This window comes from Pangasianodon hypophthalmus, chromosome 22 (assembly GCF_027358585.1).
Source record: "Pangasianodon hypophthalmus isolate fPanHyp1 chromosome 22, fPanHyp1.pri, whole genome shotgun sequence".
NCBI lineage: Eukaryota > Metazoa > Chordata > Actinopteri > Siluriformes > Pangasiidae > Pangasianodon > Pangasianodon hypophthalmus.
Genome location: NC_069731.1, coordinates 1,257,009 through 1,282,284, shown reverse-complemented (window position 1 = coordinate 1,282,284; position 25,276 = coordinate 1,257,009). Strand labels below are relative to the sequence as shown.

Sequence of the window (25,276 nt, the reverse complement as noted above, 5' to 3'; positions counted from 1 at the left end):
TCCTATGAAAGTCCCATACTACCCAGCACTAAGATTGTGGCGCCGGTTCGGTGGGGAATAGAAACTGTAGTTAAACAGGCCCTGCGAGGTGAGTCCAGTCCTGTCGGGGTTCCTGCTGGTTGTCTCTTTGTTCCCAATTCTGTCCATTCTCAGGTCCTACAGTGGGGTCATTCCTCCCATCTCACCTGCCGTGCAGGAGCAAAGCGGACCCTGGAATTCCTGCAGAGACACTTCTGGTGGCACACAATCAGGGAGGATGTCAGGGCATTTGTCTCTGCTTGCCAGACCTATTCCCAAAGCAAGGATTCACACCTCTGTCCTCAAGGGTTGCTGCATCCTCTGCCCATTCCCCAACGGCTTTGGTCCCACATTTCCCTTGACCAAGGTAATACAGTTATCCTCATTATTGTTGATGGGTTCTCTAAGGCCTGTCACTTTCTGCCATTGACCAAACTCCCCACTGCTAGAGAAACTGCTGAACTAATATGCACGCGTGTTTTTCGAGTCTGTGGTCTACCACAGGAAATTGTTTCAGACCGGGGGCCTCAGTTCACATCACGCTTCTGGCAAGCATTCTGCAAGTTGATTGGGGCCACTGCCAGCCTGTCCTCTGGGTTCCACCCTCAATCTAATGGTCAGACAGAACGGATCAACCAGGTCCTGGAGACGATGCTGCAGTGTTTGGTGGCATCCAATCCCACCTCCTGGTCTTCTCATCTGCCCTGGGCAGAGTACGCCCAAAACACTCCGCGCTCTGCATCCACAGGCCTGTCCCCTTTTGAGTGCCAGTTTGGTTACCAACCACTGCTGTTCCCTGAACAAGAAACCAACGTAGGGGTTCCGTCTGCCCAGCAGTTCATCCAGCGGGTTCATCGGATTTGGAAAAGAGCTCAGCACAACCTTCAACAGGCATCTCGGCAGCAGCAAACTCAGGCTAACCGTAGGCGCAGACTCGCACCTACCCTTCGTCCAGGACAGAGAGTGTGGCTTTCCTAAAGGTGGAATCTCGCAAGCTGGCCCCGCACTTTGTGGGCCCCTTCAAAGTAGTTCAAAGTATTAATCCAGTGACCTATCGGCTTCGTTTTCCTGCATCCATGAAGATCAACCCAACATTTCATGTGTCCCTGTTAAGGCCAGTTGTCTCCTGCCCTCTAGCCCCTGCCCCTAAACCACCACCGCCACCCCGTATCATTGAGGGTCCTGGGTTCCTGCCCGAGATATCCTGGACAAGGAACTCATTAGGGACTTTCACACCCAACACACTGATCGTCCAGCTGGGAACGTCAGGAGACGTTCATAAACGGGGGGGTTCTGTCAGGTTTCAGACTGTATTCTGCCTTTTGGCCACCTGATGGTGACCCTGAGGACTTTCTATTAGAGCTCCTGACTAGTTAATGTGTTTCAGCTGTGTCTCATTTTCCTGTGTAATTAAGTTGCCCTGTTTGCTAGAGTCTTTGCTCAGTCTTTGCCTTGGTTTTGGCCTTGTGTAAGTCTTTGCCCTGCTCTTCTGCTTTTTGTCATGTATGACTACCTTGCTAGTTTTCTTTATGGACTGTGACTGATAAAATCCTGTCTTTGCCCTGTTTTTTGTATTTTGTTGGAATTTTTGCCCTAGCTTTTGTGTTTTATTTTTTATGTCTTCTGAGCATTGCATTGTTTGCGTTTTTGCTTGTCTGATTTTTTCCCTTTTTTCCCTTTTTGGATTTTTTGCCTTTTGCTACTAGTCACCCTGCTGACATTCCTTGTCTTTTTTTGCTCTTCCCCTATTAAACCATTCAACCTACTCCTATACCGGCCTCCTATACCATGACTATAATATGTATACAGGCTGTACCTGCCACTGCAACTCGCTCCTGGCAGGTCTGCCTCTGAGCGCCATTTGACCTCTGCAACTGATCCAGAATGCAGCTGCATGACTGGTTTTCAACCTTCCTAAGTTCTCCCACACCACCCCATTGCTACACTCCCTTCACTGGCTTCCTGTAGCTGCCCACATCAGATTTAAAACACTGACACTTGCCTACAAAGTCAGAAACGGACCAGCACCCACTTACCTCAAAGCACCTATCACACCCCACAATGCACCACACTCCCTCCGGTCCTCTAGCACTGCTCGACTGCTCCCACCATCTCTCAGGGTACAAGGAGACCTGCATCAACACTCTTCTCTGTCCTGCACCTAGATGGTTTAATGAACTTCCCCTAGATGTCTGAACAGCTGAGTCACTGGCAGTCTTCAAACTGCCAGGTGTCTGTGTGCTTTTCTTACTATATTACCTCCCGAACAGAGCTTCTAGACTGATGCTATTCTTAGTCCGTGACCTAGTGAACCAGTATCAGGATGTATTTATTGATAGAGACTTCAAAAGCACTTCTGTAAGTCGCTCTGGATAAGGGCGTCTGCCAAATGCCATAAATGTAAATGCACCTGGCTAGCAGTAAGTCAGTAACTGTTTTGGCAGGAGACAATAGAAAAGATGGAACACTTCCTGTCTTTATACTGAAGGAAAAGCACAAAATCTATTTTCACACAGGCTATAATGCAATCTTTATCAGCATGTCAATTCAGACAGGATATACAATATATTACCCCTTGTTTATTCTACAGGTTCTTTTTAAAATACAGTGTAACCTTTCGAGACGCGTTCATTTGCGTGTATGTAAACAATTACTGACATGACGGATTCAGGCGGGACTAAAATCCCAGAGAAATTAAATCCATCTCCACATGTAAAACTAAACCTGTCTGAATAGGGCTTAAAGCACCCTAAGAAGTAAAAGAAGCCTGTTTACTCAAAAACAGCATGAATTACAATAAAAAAAATCACAAGAATGTGTTAAACAAATTCCTTTTAAATCTCCTTCCAGACAAGATGTTTACAGCAGTTAAACTGACAGTTCTTATGATATTAGCAAGTCTTAAATCCTACAGAGGTGAAGACCCACAAATAAGCAGCAACTCAAGGTGGTTGCAGTGAAGGCCGGGCAAAGCATCTCCAGGGAGGAAACTCAGAATTTGAGTTTTGAGAACATGGGCTCCAGACTTCAGGCAGTCATTGACTGCAAAGGATTTTCATCTAAGTATTAAAATAATGGTTATATTTACAATTATGCCACTTTGTCCAAATACCTGTCACAATACCTTTGAGCCCCTGAAAAAGTGCTTTGCTGAAAATGGCTTTGCTGTGATTCCTAAATGGTAACTGATGTCATCATTTTAACAGTAACAGCAATTTTAATAATTACCAATGTTGTGTTTCATTTTTTATTAATTATCATGTTATTGACTCAACAGAGCTGAAACTTACTTATTGCTAAATCATCAGAATTCTTTCATCTGATCAAAAATGAAATGTTCTCTAATATTAGATAATCCATTAACTGACCGTACACACTGCAACATCAATCAGCAAACACTTAAAACTCTGAACAATAATTCTGTGTAAGAGTGAGATGATGTTTCATACCGGAGAGCATGAGCAGAATTGTAGCCAAGTGGAGCATCTTCATCTCTTCTTCAGTAAGAGCTTCACACACTCAGTGTTGGGTCTATGTATATACACTGATCTCACTGACGGTCATGATATGTGAGAACTAAAACCACTTCCTGGATCAAAAGAATGCACCTATTATAGCTACAACATCAAACACCACACACAGTGCATGGCAGCTTGCTGTATATGGGGCTGTGTAGCTGCAGACTGGTCAGAGTGCCCATGCTGACCCCTGTCCACCGCCGAACGAGTCTGCAATGGGCATGTAAGCATCAGAACTGGACCATGGAGTGAGGGAAGAAGGTGGCCTGGTCTGACGAATCACATTTACTTTTACATCATGTGGACTTTCCAGGTGCATGTGCTTCGCTTACCTGGGGAAGAGATGGCACCAGGATGCACTATGAGAAGAAGGTAAGCCGGTGGAGGCAGTGTGATGTCCTGGGCAATGTTCTGCTGGGAAACCTTGGGTCCTGGCATTCATGTGGCTGTTACCTTGGCACGTACCACCTACCTAAACCTTGTTGCAGACCAAGTACACCCCTTCATGGCAACAGTAATCCCTAATGTCAGTGGCTCAATCCCTCATTCAGCAGGATAATGCACCCTGCCACGCTTCGAAAATTGTTCAGGGATGGTTTGAGGAACATGACAAAGAGTTCAAAGTGTTGACTTGGCCTCCAAATTCCCCAGATCTCAATCCCATCCAGCATCTGTGCTGGACAAACAGGTTCTATCCATGGAGGCCTCACCTCGCAACTTACAGGACTTACAGGACTTGAAGGATCTGCTGCTAACGTCTTTGTGCCAGATACCACAGCACACCTTCAGGGGTCTTGTGGAGTCCATGCAACAAGGGATCAGAAAGGATTTGGTGGGACAATATTAGGCAATGTACATTTTTATATATATATATATATATATATATATATATATATATATATATATATATATATATATATATATATATATAGACACACACACATACACTGCGTGTGTCAAAAGTTTGAATACACCTGTTTCAAGAATGGTTTTATTCACTTTTTTATATTTTGTACTATTTCAAGGTTAATAATAAAATAATAAAATAGCACATAAATAAAAAAGTCTCGAACAAAATCAAACTATGGTTTTAGTTTTTTAACAGCAGTCCGGAGTCATTTTTTGACAGCAAAAATGTCACTGAGGCCCTCTAGTGGCTGGCTGCAGTACAATTTTAAACCCTGCCTATTCTCATTAGTGAATGTTAAAGGTGGTGAACTTCCATTTTAAGATCAATCTCCACAAAATATTTTTGGAAATAGTGTTCAGTTGACCCTGATCTCTCCCCAAGTATTCGCCCTCACGAGATGTTTTATAGGAGTTATTTGGTGATAAATAAAAGAGCGTGGTTGAGGAGGTGATTGACAGTTGTGGACATGACAGTCGAGTCATGAGTTGCGTGCACCTTCCAACACACACCTGAAGCTCTGGACAGTTCTGTAGCAAAGCCATGTCTTGTTCTGCTGTAAACTGTTCTAACAGACCCTCAGCGGGGAATTCTCTGCAGTTTTTCCAGTATGTTGCTCATTGTGATGCTTAAGCTAGCTCGTTGTAGTGATGTTATAACTAGTAAACCGACATGAGCGAATGAAGTGATGGCACAAACCAAGGCCTCTAACACTAGCTACATTTGATAATAATTCACTATTAACTATATGACCTTAGAGAACACTCAGTGTGGTGTGTTAAGGTTAACCAGTCTCTCCTTTTTAAACAAATGCCACAGAAAGAATGAGTGGAGTATATAAAAGCACTTCTCCATTCAGATGGGTAACTCACTGCAGGTGTCAGAGCTAGATGAACATCATGGAGAGCAGTGAATTTTTTCCTCAGAAAAAAGCTGTGTTGAGTGTAAATGTTGACTGCTTTTTATATTTTCAGTTGGTACATTACATTCACTACTTATACTTTCATTACTTTGATTAAAATGATTGATAATATCAGCTAGCTAGCAAATGGTAGCTTATCTTAAGCTGCACTTCAGGTAATATCAGCGTGCATGCTCAGGTACGAGCGTCCATCACTAATATGGGTGGGTCAGAGGTACGAGCGTCCATCACTAATATGGGTGTGTCAGAGATACGAGTGTCCATCACTAATATGGGTGGGTGACAGGTATGAGCGTCCATCACTAATATGGGTGGGTGAGAGGCGGACCCACTGTCCACCTGACCTTTCTCCACTTATTCAATATAGAACTTCAGTAGCTCTTTGGGATTCAGCCACTAGAGGGAAGCATTGACCAATTTATAGCGCTAAATCAATTTCATTTAATTTAATTCTGCAGAAATGTATAGTCTAAACTTACACTGAAAGATTTATACATTTATTTATTAAATGTTCAGACAAGAGAAGCCAGTTCAAATAAGAAAACCTTTATTCAAATGAATGCCAAGCCACAGCAGACAAAAAGAAAAGGAGGGAAAATTATTACATTAACTTAAAGATACAAAGATTCATTAAAGCAGTAAGCGAACATAAACCAGAAGCTCAGTATCAGTAGCACTTGTTTCTAAACCAACCTTACACCACAGCACGGTCGAGTTCTGGATTGTGATTGGTCAGAAGGTGTTGATTAATTTTCTATACCAGCAGCTCTGACAGTAGCACAGCTGCATATCACAGGTTTATATTAATGCACTTGTTCTAAAACATTATTGGTTCTGTAGAAAAAGCTTACTCACAACTCATTCACCGGCTCATTACAGTGGACACGCCACATAAACTGATAAAAAAAACTTGTATAGTCTTTGATATGGTAAAGTTTTCTTCAAGGAGATGCTTGTGTATTATTTATGGAAGGAGTCTCCAGTGTCAGTGCTTTGAAACAGTCAGAGGTAAAGCTGTAATTTTAAGCTTCTTTGTGGTTTCTCAGTAACATGACAAGTGTTTTTATCTTATAAACTACAAAATGGAGAAAATATAGATAACAAGAATTATTCTTATTATATTATAGTGTATTATATTGTTATAGAAAAAAATTGGTTTAAATGTTCTTCTAGACAGGATGTTTACAGGAAATAAACTGAGACTTATAATACTAATAAGTCTTAAAACGTAATGTGCAGTGGCAGCTGATATTAAATGGAAGGGCTAAAATCTATCAGTAGCAATGGACAATTTAACTAGGGTTGAACAACAACTACAGTATTAGTAGTAGTAATAATAATAATAATAATAATCCTTATCATCTGCAAGCTCCTCTGGATAAGGGCATTTGTTATATACTCTAAATGTAATTAAATGTAACAAAATGTAACTAAGTGTCTAATTATAGTCTCAGCCCTTCATGATATTCTGTGTGTTTCTTATGAGTGCTGGTGGTGCTGTTGCACTCAGTTTTAAAAAAAAAAATCCAAAATAATCCAATAATTAAAACATTTGTTAACTTCAAATAAGATGATGTGGATGCCATAAATGAAACCTTAGTCCTGCTAGCCCATTGATACGACCTCTCCTAACCTTTTATTTAATAGATTTGATTTTATTCTCTCTTATCAACCAGGTAGTAAAACTGAGAACCCTGATGCTCTTTCCAGGGAGTTTAACCGTTCTGAGCTAGCCTAGTCCCCAGAGGTGATCATCCAACCATCAACCATTGTTTTGTAGTGGAGGCATTCTTCACGGTTTCATCCAGGAGTGTCAAAGACCTCAGACTTCGTCTGTTGATGTCTCTGGTGGCTGAAGATGGTGTAGGACATTAGATCTTTTGTAGCCGTCTGTAGCACCTGTACATGGACCAAGAACACCAGAGCTTCCCCACAAGGCCTGTTACATCCTCATCCCACCCCTCTCATCCTTGGTTGCATGTTTCCATGGATTTTGTCACTGTCTTACCATCTTCACATGGTAATACAGTTATTCTTGTCACGGTATATAGATTTTCGAAGGCCTGTCACCTCACACCATTGCCCAAAGTTCCCTTTGGTCAAGAGACTGCTAAAATTATGCTCCAACATGTCATCAGGTTGCATACTTACATTGAGGACCTTAGATTGTTTCTTGATTCTGGAATGCTGACAGCTTAATGGTGCCTCAGCCAGCCTGTCTTCTGAGTTCCTTCACCAATCCAATGGTCAATCAGAGGGAACAAACCAGGAGATAGAAACAACCATGAAAAGCCTGGTTTCCTGCAATCCATCAAAAAAAAAAACCCACAATATTTTAAAATAAACATTACTGATGCATATGTATTAACATACATACATACAGGGTGTCCCAAAAGTCTCCATACATTGGGGACTATGTTTGCCAGCACCACATCGATTGTGCCTTCGTTGTCTTCCATGGTGTTCCAGGACTTTTGGTGTTGCTGAGCTCGCCAGTGCATTACTTCTTTTTAAGAATGTACCAAATTGTTGATTTGGCTACTCCTAAGGTTTCTGCTATCTCTTTGATAGGTCTGTTTTTTTCAGCCTAATGATGGCCTCTTTCACTTGCATCGACACCTCTTTGGACCACATATTGAGAGTTCCCATGAACAGTTACCAAATGCAAATTCAACACTTGCAATCAACTCCAGACCTTTTATCTCCTTAATTTGTCATGAAATAATGAGGAAACAGGCCACACCTGGCCATGAAACTGCTTATCAGTCAATTGGCCAATTACTTTTAGCCTGTGAAAATGGAGGGACTCTAGAAAATGGCTGTAATTCCTAAACAATTAATGCAGTATTTCGTTAAACCCCTTGAATTAAAGCTGAAAGTCTCCACTTCAATCACATCTTGATTGCTTCATTTTACCAGCCCTTTGGGTGGTGGAGAGGGATTATCAAAAGGTAAGTGTGTGAGATTTAGTGTCAGTTTGTTGTTGTTTTGGTGCATTAAGCCAGTGGTTCTGGTTCATCTGAGTTGGATCTAGCACTGATTCATCACACTACTGGAATAACATTTGTACATTTCTTCTTTAATGTGTTTATTTATTATTAAATGACAACACACACTTTTATAGTTATAAATATAGTTATAAACTTTGATTGTAATGCCTTTAACAATGCTGATGATGTATTAAACAATAAAACTAGACAAAAGCAGCAATCTGTGGGGTCCAAGAACTGAGAAATGCCTGGTGAACACTGATTGACCGATGGTCACCATGTTTTTTTTTTTTTTATTTTTAAACAACCCAGTCATCATAAAAATCTACTTACAGAAAAACTAAATAAAATGACTAATTAAAAGTCCTCACTATAACTGTCCTTGTCCTGGAATTTTGTATGTGTTGTAGGAGCACTTAAGATTACAAATGATATGACAAATTAAGCCATCTCTGACCATCTCTTGGTATCCTTCACCATCACCCTCCCTATCCTGCCTAAAACCACCAGCCATCTATACTTCTCTCCCACTCGTAAAAACCTCCACTCTATCTCCCCTTCCTCCTTAGCTTCCTGCACCCTATCATCCCTTCCTGTCCCTGACTCCTTTTCCTCCCTACCGTTGGAGCTAGCCACTGACACTTTCCTCTCCTCACTTTCCTCATCCACGGACCTCGTCTGTCCTCTATCCTCTAAACCCAGGAAGATTTCCTGCCCTGCTCCTTGGCTATCAGATGTGTTACGCAGTAATCAGAGAGAATTAAGAACAGCAGAGAAAAAAAATCGCAACTCGACACAGATCTTGTCTCTTACGGTGCTCTCCTGTCCAAATTTTCATCTGAAGTGACTTCTGCTAAGGCTGCCTTCTACAAAGAAAAGCTGGAATCCTCTGCACAAGATCCTCGCAAGCTCCACAACATCTTTTCTTCACTACTCAACCCACCGGCTCCTCCTGCTCCATCCTCCCTGACTGCTGAAGACTTTGCCACTTTTTATGATAAGAAGATTGGAAAAATCTGCCAGACATTCACTTCTACTCCTACTTCTACACTACACACTGAGGATTCTCCTTCTGATTTGCTGACACAGTTTTCTAAACTAACAACAGAAGAGATCCTGCAAATCATCTTATCCTGCAATCCTGCCACCTGCCCATTGGATCCAATCCCTTCCACAATGCTCCAGACCATCTCTCAAGACCTCCTCCCCTTCATCACCTCTATCATCAATGGCTCCATAACATCTGGTCATGTTCCAACCTCATTCAAGAGAGCAAGGGTTACTCCCATCCTGAAGAAACCCACTCTAGCAATTCCTACCTGGAAGGTCGGTCATATCAGGTGACATGGAGGGGATCCACATCTGCTCCCTGCAGACTCTCCACTGGTGTCCCACAAGGCTCAGTACTTGGTCCTCTCCTGTTCTCCCTCTATACTCGATCTCTTGGTGCGGTCATATCCTCACATGGATTTTCATACCACTGCTATGCAGATGACACTAAACTCATCCTCTCTTTCCCTCCCTCAGACACTCATGTTTCCGCTCAGATATCAGCATGCCTGGCAGACATCTCATCATGGATGACAGCTCATCAGCTGAAACTTAATCCCACCAAAACTGAACTGCTGTTCATCCCAGGTGATTCATCCCCATCTCAGGATCTTGCAATCTCCCTAGACAATTCTCTGATCTCGCCTTCGGTTACCGCACGCAACCTTGGGGTAACCATGGACAATCAACTGTCCTTCTCCTCTCACATTGCTAATCTCACACGCTCATGTCGATTTCTCCTTTATAACATCAAAAGAATTAGTCCATTTCTTTTCACACAGGCCACACAGGTGCTTGTTCAGTCCCTTGTCATTTCAAGATTGGACTACTGCAACTCACTCCTGGCAGGTCTGCCTCTGAGTGCCATTCGTCCTCTGCAACTGATCCAAAATGCAGCTGCACGATTGGTTTTCAACTTTCCTAAATTTTCCCACACCACCCCATTGCTGCGCTCCCTCCACTGGCTTCCTGTAGATGCCCCCATCAGATTTAAAACACTGATGCTTGCCTACAAAGCCAAAAACGGACCAGCACCCACTTATCTCAAAGCACTTATCACACCTCGCACGGCACCATGCTCCCTTTGATCTTCTAGCACTGCTCGACTGCTCCCACCATCTCTCAAGGTACAAGGAAGGCATGCATCGAGACTCTTCTCTGTTCTGGCACCAAGGTGGTGGAATGAACTTCCCCTAGATGTCCGAACAGCTGAGTCACTGGCAGTCTTCAAACGACGTCTAAAGACTTACCTCTTCATAAAGTACTGAAGTTAGCACTTACCAAAAAAAATAAAATAAAGTATTGTCTGAGTGACAAAAAAGTACTGTCTGAGCGCTTGTCTATTACCTCCCCAACAGAGTTTTGGACTGATGGTATTCCTAGTTTGTGACCTAGTGAGCCAATATCAGAATGTATTTTTGATAGACTTGAAAGCACTTTTGTAAGTCGCTCTGGATAAGGGCGTCTGCCAAATGCCATAAATGTAAATATAAATATGATTCACACTTTATCAGTCTCTTTTTTTCTTTAGGTTTGGAATGATTTTTCTACACACTTATTTTGCAGGTGATCTCATGCAGAAATACTGGGGTGTGGAATATCCTGAGCCGGTTTGTGATGTGAGAGGATTCAGTATCTTCATTCCCTCTAGTTACTATTATCCACAGTCAAATTATCAGGTTGTACAAATGCTTTGGTGAAAGGGGCAGCTGCCATGGCCCCAGACTGCCACGAAAAGGAGACAGAGAGCTGCCTCTCAGTAATTAGTGGTAACCTGTGCCACCTGTGACTGGCCTATTTAAGGCCTACTTACAGGTTGCTCAAATGCTCAGTCTTGAGTTTACCCTGTGAGTGAAATACTAAGCTGGTTCTCTGGTCCGTTCCTCTGCGCTGGGTTGGCCTCACCTTGTCAACCAAGCCACCCTTTCACCCTTCCTTCTCCTGGGGGAAAAAACCTCTTTTGTTTCCTTGTTAGCTCATGTAGGGTGAAAGTGAGTGAGTGAAGTGACTTGTGGCCAAGTATGGTGGCCCATACTTGGAATTTGTGCTCTGCATTTAACCCATCCAAGTGTGGACACACACACACACACACACACACCCAGAGCAGCCTTCTTTTTGCTGCGGCGCCCGGGGAGCAGTTGGTGGTTCAGTGCCTTGCTCAAGGGTCTCACCTTAGTCGTGGTATTGAGGGTGAGAGAGATTCACTGCCCCCACCTACAATCCTGCCGGACCCGAGACTCAAACCCACAACCTTCAGGTTCACCTTCGGGTTACAAGTCCGACTCTCTATCCATTAGGACAGAGCTAGGCTTCATATGCCTTAAACCTAGCTCCCCTTCTGATTTCAGTCCTTCTCATGGTACACTGGTAATGCGCTTGCTTTCTAACCCAGAGTTCGTGATTTTGAATCCGATTCTGGGTAATGTTTAATTTGTGTAATTTAGGAAATTGCTTTTTTTTCATTTTGTTACTTTTCTCCACAACCAGGATAGTGTATGTTGGCCTGAGCTAATTTATTTTCTGTTTTGCAGGTTTCTGTTTATCCTCCTTATCTGCTCTGCACTTCTACACTTCTATCTCTTGAGTATTAGTTGTAGCTCACTCAGTTTGCCCTGGTGTCCTGTATCCTGAGGCCTGGGTTTGAATCCACCGTATGGTGAATCGCTACATAACTTTGTTGCCTGATGAACTCAAAAATGGGCAAGTGTATAGACCCACCGCATGTTTAACAGCTCATCAAACACCAAGTCGTACTTGGAGTATGTTGGAGACAAATCACACTGCACTTAATCCCCAATGTGCAGTTCAGTTATTCCAGAGAGTACAAATTCAGATTTATAACCAATGTGGATGGTGCCAGATATGCAGGTGATCCTGGAGTGACTCTTAATGTTGCAGGTAATTTTTAATAAAGAAAATAAATGTCGATCAGCATAATTTCCTTTCCCAACTTAAAGGAATAAATGCATAGTTCTGCAAAGGCAAGATTCTCTTCTTAAACCTACAGTTGCCTCAAAACGTCTGAGTTTAATTAGTTAAGTCATATCATTAAAGGTGCAGTTAGGTCAACATTAGGGGAGTTTTGGATAGTAGTGGCCTAAAGATTAGAGTGTCTACAGGAAGATTTCCAGGCTGGAAATCAGCTTTCCAAACTGGTTTTCTCAGCCCCTTAATGTACTTGTGCTGAGGCCACGGCTTAAACCTTTTATATTTTACCATGTAATCTGCCAGGTTATTTGTGCAAGTAACAAAAATTGACTGTTGCACCTTTAATCGAAAACTAATACAGGATTCAAAATGCATTATTTAAAACTGATTAAAAAAATAAACACAGCTGTTTGAGGAATAAACAGTAGGAAACAAATCTATTTATGTGTTCTGTTCACACATACTGAGCTCTTTCCTGACTATCATGTGATCTTAACTCAGAATGCTCCTCTGTATGTTATGCATCAGCATCTATACTGCAGAGATGGAACAGCTCCATGTAAATGTCCATGCTTTTGGAATGGGATGTCCAACAAGATCATATGTGAAGGTCAAGTGTCCACATACTTTGGCCATTCAGTGTATTTCTGAATCAAAATTGTTTTTTTTTTAATAACGTGTGTGTGTGTGAGAGAGAGAGAGAGAGAGAAAGACAATGCATGAGGCCTCTGCTCGTCTTCCTGTCTTAATGCTTTGACACTCTTGTGGTGGCTTAGTTTGTAGCTATATTGGGTATATTCTTTTATTCCAGGAAGTACTTTTAAATCTCACATTTCATGACCAAGTTAGTGAGCTCAGTGTATATACATAGACCCAACACTGAGTGTGTGAAGTTCTTGCTGAAGAAGAGATGAAGATGCTGCACTTGGCTACGATTCTGCTCACGCTGTCCGGTATGAAACATCATCTCACTCTTACACACAATTATTGTTCAGAGTTTTAAGTGTTTGCTGATTGATGTTGCAGTGTGTATGGTCAGTTATTGGATTATACACTTGGACAAACACATTATACTGTCTAATGTTAGTGAATGTTTGATTTCAAGCTGATGAAAGATTTCTGATGGTGGTGATTAAGTAGGTTTCAGTAATAAGAAACAAAACAACATTAGTAATTAACTATCATTAAAATCTTATTTTAAAATCTAAATTTTATTTGTACTGTATAGCTCTTTTAACAATGGACAGTGTTAAAAAAAGGCTGGACAGAAATATATAAATTTGAAATTTATTAGTTTATCCCTAATGAGCAAGCCAGAGGTGACGGTTGCAAGGGTCCTTGAGAGGAACCAGACTCAAAAGGGAACCCATCCTCATCTGGGAGACACTGAATAGTGCGATTATAGATCAAAAACAGATAAGACAAAGAACACAAGAGCACCCACTAGACTCCTGCTGTACATCTAACCTCTGACTTTTAACTAACAGACAGAAAAGACCGAGTCCCAGGTAGCTGTACTACATTTCAGACAGGTTGCCATGTGCTGATAAAACCATTCATATCACCATGTAAGGAATGTCAGTTTTTTCCAGAGGTAATATTAAGATGAAGATTTTTTGAGGAGTCATGTTAGTCATGTTTTGCTTCTTTTGGAAAGTCTTTTTCATGGCAGCAAAATCGTGCAGTAAGTTAAAAGAATAACTTAGAAATAGACTGATGTGTGCTGAAGGAGCTTTTGAAGAAATAGAAACATTGCTGCTTCTGAGATTAGCTTTTGAAAGAGTGCAGAGAGACACATGAGACTTTGAAGATAGGATAAATAGTTGGGTGGAACATTTTGAAAAGTATTAATAGATAAATGTGAATCTACCTGTCAGGACTACATTACCCATCAGCCCCATGCACATCATGAGATCATGCACACCTGAGTCACGTTAAGGTTCTTGTTTTTCTAGTCCATGTTCTTAGTGTTTGTGTCGCACCTCATTTTCATTTATATGACCTCTTTAGAAAAATATTATAAATTAGCTCCTTTTAAACATTCAGTATTCAGGATTATTTAACATGATTAGCTAACTACAGGGCTGTGGCCTTAGCAAGAGCTTTATACATTTTTTTTTTTTTTAAAGAAGACATCCTAATAAAACACTTAACACTAATAAAATACTGATTCAGGTCTAGTCTACTATCTCTATTAAAATATTCAAAACATGTCAATTTAATGGAGATGAATAAATTTAATTTGAAATCTGGCTGCCATGATTGTTAATATTTATTTCTCAATGATGCATAAGACAGTGATTAGCAGCCAGGTGTCACTCTAAAGAAATGCACAAGATTTGTAGATTAGTTAAGCATCAAGAAGTGTGACTACCTTTTATAAAAGCATAACATTTGGCAGTTTGGGGTTCTGGAGCACTCAGGTGTGTGTCAACATCATGCCAAGAAGAAAGGAATATGACCTCAGAGAAGCAATTCTCAATCTGAGAAGGCTTATAAGGCCATCTCCAAATAATTTGAAATTTGTCAGGAGTGGGTGTGCTAGCAAATTTAGTCTATGAACAGACCCTTTAATGCTCAGAGGTATAAAGAAAAACCCCAGAGCTATCATGTGACATACAGGCCTCTGTAAGCACATTAAATGTTTATGTTCATCACAGCATAATCAGAAAAAGACTGAACAAGTATGACTTTCATGGAAGATTGAGTACCCTGAACAAACCACAAAAGTTCTGGAACAATATCCTTTGGACTGATGAGGCCAAGGTGGAGATGTTTGGTCATCATGCACAGTGCCATGTTTGGTGAAAATGAAACACAGCATATTACCACAAACACCTCATACTAACTGTGAAACATGGTGAAGGAGGGGTGATGATTTGAGCTTGTTTTGCAACCACAGGAGCAGGGGAAACTTGCAGTCATTGAGACAACGATGAACTCCACGTTATACCAGAATATTCTTGAGACAAATGTGAGATCATCTGTCCAGCAGCTTAAGCTGGGCTGAAATTGGGTCATGCAACAGGACAATGATCCCAAACACAGCAGCAAATCGGCATCTGAATGGATAAAGAAGAGAAAAATGAAGGTGTTGGAATGGCCAAGTCAAAGTCCAGATCTCAACCCCATTGAGATGCCGTGGTGGGATCTTAAGAGAATTGTGCATAAACGAATGCCCTCAAACATCAATGAACTGAAGCAACTTTGTAAAGAAGAGTGGGCCAGAATTTCTCCAAAATGAGACACGAGAGACTGAAAAACTCCTAAAGAAAACATTTTACTTTGTTATTGTTGCTAAATGTGGTTTTACATGTGACATGTAGGGTGTACTTATTTTTCCCACCTGGTTTCTTAATGTTGGTTTAAGTTTTGGGGACAAAATGACTACATACTCTAATCTGTTTTTTTGTTTTTTTTTTATTGAAGTTGGTGAAGACCACACAGTTGTTATTTAGGCCCTGATAATTAAAAACAAAATTGAAGAAGCTGTACTTTCTTTTTCCCATGACTGTATATATGTATCAGATGAACACACATGAATACACACAATATACTGTATAAAATAATATATCAGTGTAACTTCATCAATCTCCTTTAATCTCCATTTATTTCTCTACACAGGTGTTCTCAGTGATTTGAGTGTGAAATATCCTGATAAGCTGATCTGTGGTGTGAGAGGATTCAGTGTCTCCATTCCCTGTAGTTATTCTTATCCAAAATCAAATCCCAATATTCAGGTGACACAAAAGCTTTGGTGCTCAATGAACTCAAACACAGATTTGTGTAAGAATCCACCATATGTTTATAGCAGCTCATCAAACACCAAGTCAGACTATGAGTACGCTGGAGACGACAAATCAAACTGCACTTTGTTAATCCACAACTTACAGTTCAGTTATTCTGGAGAGTACAAATTCAGATTTATAACTGTTCAGCCTAGTGACAGATACACAGGTGATCCTGGAGTGATTCTACAAGTTGCAGGTAAATTTTAATGATTAAAAAAAAATCCAAATTATTCATTATCTGTATACTTTACTCTCCTCACCTATAGGAATAAATTATAGTTTTGCAAATCTTTCTTGTTGTGAACTTGTTGAATCCATTGCCGAGATCAGCTTTAATTTTATCAAGAAATCTCATTTAGCTGATGTTTATTATTCAATAATACATTTTTAGCTTTGTGAGAAATCCTGATTCACTGATGTGGAGTCTTTCCTGCTCTCTGAAAAAGATTTAAAGGTGTCACTAATCAGGCTCAGTGGAAACGGAACCCTTAAACAAGGAGACTCGTTAAATCTGACGTGTGATGTGAAGTGCACACACAGTTCCTCACAGTTTGTGTGGTCTAAGAACAACGAGCGCTTACCTGCATCAGGACCCGTTCTTCACTTTCCTGCTCTAACCGTGAGGGATTCTGGGAGTTACACCTGCACTTGGAAAACCAACGAGGCGTCAGGATCTGAAACGATCAGCCTTCAGGTCGAGGGTGGGTCCATTTGCTCACAACATTCCAGCCTCTGTGTGTGTGTGTGTCGGAATATTTGAAGAAATGTCTAAAATTATTCATAGGATCTGTACATGCTTCCTCTCTAATATAGATCTATTGGGAGATTTTTTCTTTTAATTTTACCTTTTTAAATCTTGACAGCGTTATGTACACACTTATTTTGCAGGTGTTCTCAATCACAGAGACTGGGGTGTGAAATATCCTGATAAGCCGATCTGTGGTGTGAGAGGATTCAGTGTCTCCATTCCATGTAGTTATTATTATCCACAGCAAAATTATCAGGTGATAGAAAAGCTTTGGTGCTCAATGAACTCAAACAAAGGTCAGTATCATGGTCCACCGTATGTTTATAACAGCTCATCAAACACCAACTCAGACTTTGAGTACGCTGGAGACAACAAATCAAACTGCACTTTGTTAATCCACAATCTACAGTCCAGTTATTCTGGAACATACAAATTCAGATTTATAACTAATGTGACCAAATGCAAATGGACCGGTGAACCTGGAGTGATTCTACAAGTTGCAGGTAAATGCTATGGTTTGAAAAAAGCTAAAATAAAATCATCTTTATGTGCATAATGAACTTTCCATAAGATTCCACTGTGAAGGAGTGTTTTTATTCTACCAGTTATCAAAAATATTTTCAGCTGCTAATAAATTAATGACAGAATGTGATGGGGCATGCTGTTATTGGAAAATAATCACTGACCTGGTGGTGTGATGCAGCCTGACGTGATGTTGATTATTTTCTCATAACAGAACAAGCGCATTAATAGAAACCTGTGATTTGCAGCTGTGCTACTGTCAGAGCTGCTGTTCTAGAAAATTAATCAACACCTGCTGACCAATCACAATCCAGAATTCAACAGCGCTGTGGTGTAGACATTACATAGAAAACATATATTAATAAAAATGATGGAATCTTTTTCAAGAAATATACTTTTTTTTTTTTAAATAACAAAGCACATTATATAAGACCATATTGTTGACTCAGACTTTAGGTTTCGACTGTAGTATAATTATTAACCACCTCTCAGTCCTGATTCACTGACGTGGAGTCTTTCCTGCTCTCTGAAAAAGATTTAAAGGTGTCACTAATCAGGCTCAGTGGAAACGGAACCCTTAAACAAGGAGACTCATTAAATCTGACGTGTGATGTGAAGTGCACACACAGTTCCTCACAGTTTGTGTGGTCTAAGAACAACGAGCGCTTACCTGCATCAGGACCCGTTCTTCACTTTCCTGCTCTAACCGTGAGAGATTCTGGGAGTTACACCTGCACTTGGGAAACCAATGAGACATCAGGATCTGAAACGATCAGCCTTCAGGTCGAGGGTGGGTCCATCTGCTCACAACATTCCTGAAGTTTAAATATCACACTGTCTCTAATGATTACTGAAGGAAATAATGTGACTTGTGTTTAGTTAAGTATTGTTGTTGTTGCTGTTGTTTTTTAACAGATGAAAATCCTGATCATTGGCCAATCTGGATCATTGTTGTGTTGACAGCCGGACTGATTTTCATCACCGTAGCTATCGCAGCTGTGATTTACAGCAGGAGGTGAAACAGTCTAAAAAAAAACTCACAATCTTTTTGTGAAACAAAAAATGTCTTTATAAAAGCATACAATTTTGACATGTCACAAGCTGTACTGCCAAACTGTTAATTTAGTAGTAAACAGCAGTTAACATGTAGTTTGTGCCTCAAACAGGTTTCTGTGTGAGCGCAGGAGTGTCCACACTGAGCAGCAGAAGGAGGACGATTCTGATATCTATGCTAATGTCCAGCAGAAGAAGGATGATTCTGATATCTACGCTAATGTGTAATAGCAATGACCTGACCACAGTTTCACACCTCATGCTAAACATAGTCTTCTTCTTGTGAATTTCCTGTGTGAGATGAAAAAGTTACACATCACTTACATTTCCTTTGTGTTGCATTTGAGCTTAATTTCATGATAGACAACTTAGCTATTTATTACATTTATTGGAATTTCAGTCATGGAGCAATTTTTGAAGTTGGTTTAGAACTTTGTGTTAAAGCACATCTTTTACAGTTACTTCCTCTGCAGAATGATGGGGTTTTATTTTTAAGGCCTCAGACTTGTTTCACATTAAACTTCTAGAACAATAAAATTGTGTTTATGTTCTAAAGTGTGTGATTTTTTCTTTTTTGGGAGGATGATGGTTAAAACACTTGAATGAATTCACATCCAGAGTAGCCTGATTAACCAGATGCTTTATTACAAGTGCTCAGTAAATGAAGAGAAAATGTACAGAGGTTCAGGTTTCCATCACTGGATGGCGATGTTGTTCTTTGCAGCAGACCTCAACACATTCTCTGTATTTGAAGACATGAACATACATCCCCTCTGCTGTTACACTCAAACTTAATACATTTATTTTCTGAAAAATCAAACTACAGACTTGAGGATCTGGTGTAATGGCGAAAAAAAAAAAACTTTATCTATATTATTCAAAGTAGGCAAATACATTAACATAGCAGAGGGCATGATCATTATCATCACTGTTACTGTGTTAATTATTACAGTAACAAAACCTAAAGATAAATAACAGCTTAAAAATAGGAAGAAATCTAATCTCCTGCATCATGAGCAAAAAACTTCACACAGCATGTATGTTACCTTATACATAAAAAGACAACCCTTTTTTTTTGCATTATGCTTAAAATAAGTTTTTGTTAGGGAAAAAATGATAAAGCACTCTGCTAAAATGAGGATGCGAACAATCGTTTACATTTACTCATTTGGCAGACACATTTATCCAAAGTGACTTACAGTTGAGCAGAGCAGATGAAGTTTATAGAACTTGCTCAAGAATCCAACAGTGGCAGCTTGGCAGTGCCGGGATTTTATATAATTAAAAACTCCCTGCATTAAATGGTAATGATCAACATCAGAATCAGAAAATCTTGTTTCTAAAGCCGTATTCAGACGGGATTAGTTTTGCGGACTTAAGTAATGTTGTTGGAGAATGTTTGTAGTGATTCTGAGCAAAATCACACAGGATCAGGTCTCTCTGTATGAATCCCACAGATGGGCGTGTCTTCACGATGTACGCATGGTTGTTGCACTAAAAGTAGCCTACTATACACACCTTACACATTTAATGCAAACGGATTGCTTTGCCCTTTATTATACAGTAAGTACTGGTTGTGAGGGGGCGTGGCCACAAGTCGTGCTTGCACATCAGGAGGTCACATGACTATAACATGTATACAGGCTGTACCTGCCACTGCAACTCGCTCCTGGCAGGTCTGCCTCTGAGCGCCATTCGACCTCTGCAACTGATCCAGAATGCAGCTGCACGACTGGTTTTCAACCTTCCTAAGTTCTCCCACACCACCCCATTGCTACGCTCCCTCCACTGGCTTCCTGTAGCTGCCCACATCAGATTTAAAACACTGACACTTGCCTACAAAGCCAGAAACGGACCAGCACCCACTTACCTCAAAGCACTTATCACACCCCACAATGCACCACACTCCCTCCGGTCCTCTGCTCGACTGCTCCCACCATCTCTCAGGGTACAAGGAAGACCTGCATCAACACTCTTCTCTGTCCTGCACCTAGATGGTTTAATGAACTTCCCCTAGATGTCTGAACAGCTGAGTCACTGGCAGTCTTCAAACTGCCAGGTGTCTGTGTGCTTTTCTTACTATATTACCTCCCGAACAGAGCTTCTAGACTGATGGTATTCTTAGTCCATGACCTAGTGAACCAGTATCAGGATGTATTTATTGATGGAGACTTCAAAAGCACTTCTGTAAGTCGCTCTGGATAAAGGCGTCTGCCAAATGCCATAAATGTGAATGCACCTGGCTAGCAGTAAGTCAGTAACCTTTTTGGCAGGAGACAATAGAAAAGATGGAATGCTTCCTGTCTTTATACTGAAGAAAAAGCGCAAAATCTATTTTCACACAGGCTATAATGCAATCTTTATCAACATGTCAATTCAGACAGGATATACAATATATTACCTCTTGTTTATTCTACAGGTTCTTTTTAAAATACAGTGTAACCTTTCGAGACGCGTTCATTTGCATGTATGTAAACAATTCAGATGACGGATTCAGGCGGGACTAAAATCCCAGAGACATTAAATCCATCTCCACATGTAAAACTAAACCTGTCTGAATAGGGCTTAAAGCACCCTAAGAAGTAAAAAAAGCTGTTTACTCAAAAACAGCATGAATTACAATAAAAAAAATCACAAGAATGTGTTAAACAAATTCATTTTAAATCTCCTTCCAAACAAGATGTTTACAGCAAATAAACTGACACTTCCTATGATATTAGCAAGTCTTAAATCCTACAGAGGTGAAGACCCACAAACAAGCAGCAACTCAAGGTGGCTGCAGTGAAGGCCTGGCAAAGCATCTCCAGGGAGGAAACTCAGAATTTGAGTTTTGAGAACATGGGCTCCAGACTTCAGGCAGTCATTGACTGCAAAGGATTTTCATCCAAGTATTAAAATTATGATTATATTTACAATTATGCCACTTTGTCCAAATACCTGTCACGGTTCATGGGTTCACCGGCCTCTTCTGGCCGTGTTGCGCACTACTGTTGATTAGTTCATTAGTTTCAGCTGCCACTCATTTACTGCTCTATTTAAGCTTCAGTGTTTGTCCTGTCTTTGTCAGTTCATTGTTTTTGTGTCTGTGTTCTGTGCAGCTTCCGCGATTGCTCTGTTCCTGATTCCCTGCACCCCGGTGGATTACTGTCTGCTAGCCTGGATCATAGGACTGTTTGTTTCTCCTTTGCAGCTGAGGGCGGCTAAGGAAACCTGCCACCACCGCACCCACATTTGTCCACCCAGAGAACTCTGTCTGTACTCTCTCTCCGGCTCTTTAATAATAAATATTTAACTCGCACTTGAATCCGCCTTGTATTTCCTGACAGAACGAACTTCCTGTGGAACGCAGCCGCGCGTCTTGATAGACAAGAGGAGCAGATGGTCGCCACGGGTCGTGCGGTGCAAGCCTTGGTAGCGCAGGTGTCCGAGCTCACTGCCCAGGTTCAACTCCTGAGAACCGAGCCGGCAACATCACCTGCTTTGTGGGGGACAGCGGTGTGGGAGAACCAACATCCATGCTGTTCCTCGTTCCAAGCACTAGCCGAAGAGATGAAGAGAGTATTTGATTGTGCTGAGACGGGACGTGAAGCGGCTCGGAGGCTGGCCGATTTACGTCAAGGCGAGCTCTCTGTCTCAGATTACTCCATCGAATTCCGCACCCTGGCGGCCGAGTGCAACTGGAACGAGGAGGCGCAGTGGGATATGTTCCTGCATGGCCTGGCAGACCGCATCCAGAAGGAGATCTTCATGCTGGAGCTTCCAACGACCCTGGATGAGCTTATTGCTCTCGCCATTCGGGTGGACGTGCGCCTGCAGCAGCAGGAACAATGGGGGCTACGACACGCAGTTCCGCCAGCCACAGATCTCCCAATTTCCCACCGATGCGGCCAGTCCAGCGCACGATCCGGAGCCAATGCAGGTGGGTAGAGCTCGGCTATCCCGGGAGGAGAAGGATCACCATCGGACGAGAGGTTTGTGTCTCTACTGTGGAGGGGCGGGACATATTGCCTCAGTCTGCCCGTTAAAAGCCAATGCCTGGCAGTAGGTCGGAGGTTACTGTCGGGTGGGATTTCTGTGGGTAAAACCTCTTCCACCACTCTCCTCCCAGTTCGGCTGCAATGGGGAAGCACCCTTCATCCCGGTCATGCCCTCTTGGACTCTGGAGCTGAAGGTAACTTCATGGACTATCGGTTTGCTCACCAACTTCACCTCCCTGTGTCGACGCTTAACCACCCCATTTCTGTCAGCGCTCTCAATGGCCAAACTCTCTCCACTATCACTCACACCACCGCTCCTTTGAAGAAATACGCTTCCTACTCGCTGATTCCCCGCTCGTTCCTGTTGTCCTTGGTCACCCCTGGCTCACACTCCATAACCCTCACATTGATTGGCATTCTAATACAGTTTTATCGTGGAGCGAACAGTGCAGTGTCATGCCAATTATCTTGTGTCTGCCTGTTCATCTGTGTCTAATTCTGTTTTCCAGAAGGAGTTGGTGGACATGTCTAACGTGCCTAAGGAGTACATGGACCTGAAGGAAGTGTTCAGTAAGTCTCGGGTCGCTTCTCTCCCTCTGCACCGTCCCTATGACTGTGCCATAGAATTATTGCCAGGTAAGTCTCCACCTAAAGGCAAGCTTTACTCGATCTCTGCCCCAGAGAGGGAGGCCATGGAGAAATATATTTCTGATTCTTTGGCAGCCGGGCTCATCCATCATTCCTCTTCCCCCGCAGGTGCCGGGTTCTTTTTTGTCGTGAAAAAGGACGGATCTCTGCGGCCGTGTATTGATTACCGAGAACTGAACAGCATCACGGTAAGGAACACTTATCCCTTGCCGCTGATGTCTTCAGCTTTCGAGCGGCTGCAGGGGGCATCTTTTTTCACCAAATTGGACCTGCGCAACGCCTATCATCTGGTTCGCATAAGGGAGGGGGATGAGTGGAAAACAGCCTTTAATACCCCCAGAGGGCATTTTGAATACCAGGTTATGCCCTTCGGCCTGTCTAACACTCCGGCAGTTGTCCAGGCACTCGTGAATGACGTGCTGAGAGACATGGTTGACCAGTTCATATATGTCTACCTGATTTTTTCCTTCTCTCTCCAGTAACATGTTCAGCACGTCAGACGAGTGCTCCTTCGGCTGCTCGAGAATGGGCTTTTTGTCAAGGTGGAGAAATGCGTTTTTCATGCACAGTCAGTCCCATTTTTGGGGTTCATCGTTTCGTCCGAGGGGGTGCGCATGGATCCCGACAAGATCAAGGCTGCGGTGGAGTGGCCGATCCCTGACTCCCGCAAGGTCCTGCAGAGGTTTCTGGGGTTCGCCAATTTTTACCGGCGTTTTATTCGCAACTTCAGCCAACTAGCCGCCCCTCTGACCGCCTTGACCTCCACCAAGACTGCGTTCAGGTGGTCTAGTGCAGCCCACGCTGCATTTTCTAACCTTAAGAGCCGCTTTGTTTCGGCCCCTATTCTCATTGCCCCCGACCCTTCGTGTCAGTTTGTGGTGGAGGTCGACGCTTCGGAGGTGGGGGTTGGCGTGGTTCTTTCCCAGCGCTCCTCCGCGGACGGCAAGATGCATTCGTGCGCCTTTTTTTCTCATCGTTTGTTCCTCGCCGAACAGAATTATGACATTGGTAATAGAGAGTTGTTGGCTATCAAGTTAGCCTTGGAGGAGTGGCGTCATTGGTTGGAAGGCGCCTCCGTCCGGGTGCCCACCGGGTCGGTTATTTGTGCTGGAGGTTTTAAGGTCTGAAGTCATCCGCTGGAGCCACTGTTCTAAGGTCGCTTGTCATCCGGGGATTAATCGTACTGCCTTTTTGGTCAAACAACGGTTCTGGTGGCCGTTGATGGCTCGTGACATTCGGGATTTTGTTTTGGCCTGTTCGGTCTGTGCTAGTTGTAAGACTTCCAATCATCCCCCCGAGGGTCTCCTTCAACCGCTGTCTGTCCCTTTGAGACCCTGGTCCCACATAGCCCTAGATTTCATTTTGCGCCCTACCTCCGTCCCAGGGTAACACGGTGGTTTTGACCGTGGTGGACCGGTTCTCGAAGGTGGCCCATTTTATTCCCCTGCCTAAATTACCTTCTGCCAGGGAGACGGCGGTTGCTGTCATAGACCACGTCTTTCGCATTCATGGCCTCCCGACGGATGTGGTTTCTGACAGGGGTCCCCAGTTTGTTTCCAAATTTTGGAGAGAATTTTGTCGGCTACTGGGGGCGAGTGCTAGCCTTTCTTCTGGTTTCCATCCTCAGAGCAACGAGCAGACCGAGCGAGCCAACCAGGATCTTTAGCGGGTGTTACGATGTTTGGTTTCTCAGAACCCATCCCCTTGGAGACAACAGCTCTCTTGGGTGGAGTACGCACACAATTCGTTGCCAGTGTCATCCACGGGCCTCTCTCCGTTTGAGTGTAGCTTAGGGTACCAGCCACCTATTTTTCCCAGTCTGGAATCCGAAGTCGCGGTCCCCTCTGCACACGCTTTCGTCCAGAAGTGCCGCTGCACCTGGAGAACTGCTCGTCAGACGCTTCTCCGGGTGGGTGCGTGCACCAAGGCTCAGGCTCGAAGCCTCCCGTCTACGTTGTTGGTCAAAAAGTGTGGCTTTCTAGTAAAGATATTCCTCTTCGCTCCGTATCTAGTAAGTTGGCTCCTAAATTCATTGTCCCATTCATTGTCACTAAAGTTCTTAGCCCAGTGACAGTCCGCCTCAAACTTCCTCCAGCGTACAGGAGAATCCATCCCGTCTTTCACGTATCTAAATTGAAACCCGTTTTTCACTCTCCTATTAATCCACTGGCCCCCGCCACGTCTCGTAGATGGGGAACCTGCTT

At 42.5% G+C, this 25,276-nt stretch overlaps 1 protein-coding gene across 1 annotated transcript; it reads left to right on the top strand.

The window, feature by feature from the left end:
• The first annotated feature begins 1,094 nt into the window (after nt 1-1,094).
• On the top strand, nt 1,095-18,413 carry LOC128317186 (hemicentin-2-like). Its single transcript, XM_053227822.1, has 5 exons — nt 1,095-1,282; nt 16,665-16,825; nt 17,013-17,375; nt 17,930-18,184; nt 18,310-18,413. The coding sequence occupies exons 1-5, from the start codon at nt 1,095-1,097 to the stop codon at nt 18,411-18,413; spliced, it is 1,071 nt and encodes a 356-aa protein (XP_053083797.1).
• Nucleotides 18,414-25,276: the final 6,863 nt, after the last annotated feature.

What these genes read in the sequence shown, in the direction of transcription:
- LOC128317186 (XM_053227822.1), top strand. Translation starts at nt 1,095, where the DNA reads ATGAAGATCAACCCAACATTTCATGTGTCCCTGTTAAGGCCAGTTGTC. An exon ending in CTGATCGTCCAGCTGGGAAC is followed by an intron (nt 1,283 to 16,664) that starts GTCAGGAGACGT and finishes GTGCACACACAG; the next exon opens with TTCCTCACAGTTTGTGTGGT. An exon ending in AGTGATTCTACAAGTTGCAG is followed by an intron (nt 17,376 to 17,929) that starts GTAAATGCTATG and finishes TCTCTGAAAAAG; the next exon opens with ATTTAAAGGTGTCACTAATC.